The 1,301-nt window shown below is 36.0% G+C and overlaps 1 protein-coding gene across 1 annotated transcript in view; it reads right to left on the bottom strand.

Annotated features, from left to right (window-relative positions):
- Window positions 1-940, bottom strand: part of LOC107102613 (serine/threonine-protein kinase pim-2-like) — a 5,305-nt gene extending 4,365 nt beyond the window's left edge. The window contains exon 1 of the mRNA XM_015401990.1: window positions 892-940. Within this exon, the coding sequence (XP_015257476.1) occupies window positions 892-940 (49 nt within the window). The remainder of the gene's footprint in view (window positions 1-891) is intronic.
- Between the last annotated feature and the right edge of the window lie 361 nt (window positions 941-1,301).

The raw sequence follows: 1,301 nt of genomic DNA, 5'->3' as shown, positions 1-1,301 counted from the left end.
ATACATATATATATGTATGTATTTTGGTACTTTTGGTATTTATTTTGGTACCTTTTGGTACTCTCTCACAAACTCTACAGACACAGAGTAATCTTGTTCAGCGGTGAGGTGGCTGAAGTTGTTGCAACTCTGTTTGCATAACTTTTTGTTGTCCAACCTCCGCCTTTCTTTTCCTGCAGCTTGGTTCATCCACACGGCTGCTGGGTCCAACAGAGATGCTCTGGTTATCTGAAAGAGTTCATTGGACAAATGTTTACACTCTATAGCAGATCTATTTAGGAAGAAATGGAAGAGGATGCAGACAGAGAGAAATCTAAAACCCCTCTTTTTAGTTATAAAACATGAGCCACCAAATACTTTGACAAGAAAAAATGACACTTTCCCATGAATCCGCTGATCCGGCATCAGCAAAGATTTTATAGAATAAAAGCTTGGCAGCAAGGAATTAGGTTTTTGCAATTTTTGGAGGAAAAATATTCAAAATAAATATTAACACTTTTACATAAAGGTAATTACAAACCTTTAATTGTCAAATCATTTAATGTTTTTCCATTAAATGTAGTTAAACAGGTTTTTTGGATTTTACAATTTATTGAACGTTCATCAAATAACAGGATCATCAATGTGTTACTCAAACAAGTCTAATGTTAGTATATTAATATAACACCTCTGCAACGTTTGGTTCCCTAAAATTTAACTCTGAATTTGCATTCCTGTTTCTTTTTCATATACCTTGAACATCACTTTACAGAGACAAGAGCAGGTGTCTCCGTGTTGCTTACCAAGTTTAAAGGCCTCAGTTGTCAAAAACTCAAATCACAGTGAGACTTTCTGGGGATTTATACCAACGATGTTGATCTATGAGGGATGTGCACATGCACAATCCTGTACCCACGGGGTAACACCTATTAAACGTGTGCGAGAGCGTGCACAAGCCCATGATGATCCACCTTGAAAAAGAAAATCCTCCACTAGACCTTTAATATAAGATAACTCTGCTGCAACGTTTGGTTCCCTAAAATTTAACTCTGAATTTGCATTCCTGTTTCTTTTTCATATACCTTGATCATCACCTTGTTTTCCAAAAAAAAGAGCAGGTGTGTTGGCCTACAGCTTAAAAATGATATGGGGAGGAAAATTTACAGAACACATTCGCTGACAGAACATCCAATCCTAGAGCTATGGAGGGAATTTAGCTCCATTTTTGTAGCAAACAAAGGAACAAGATTTGTAAATGGAAATAGAAAATAATCCAGAAATAAAATGTGGAAAATAAATAATCCCCCCCCCAAAAAAAAAAA

This window comes from Cyprinodon variegatus, unplaced genomic scaffold, assembly GCF_000732505.1.
Source record: "Cyprinodon variegatus isolate N-32 unplaced genomic scaffold, C_variegatus-1.0 Scaffold1282, whole genome shotgun sequence".
In the NCBI taxonomy this organism is placed as follows: domain Eukaryota; kingdom Metazoa; phylum Chordata; class Actinopteri; order Cyprinodontiformes; family Cyprinodontidae; genus Cyprinodon; species Cyprinodon variegatus.
Note: the sequence above shows the minus strand (reverse complement) of the source record. Positions and strands in the feature narration are given on the sequence as shown.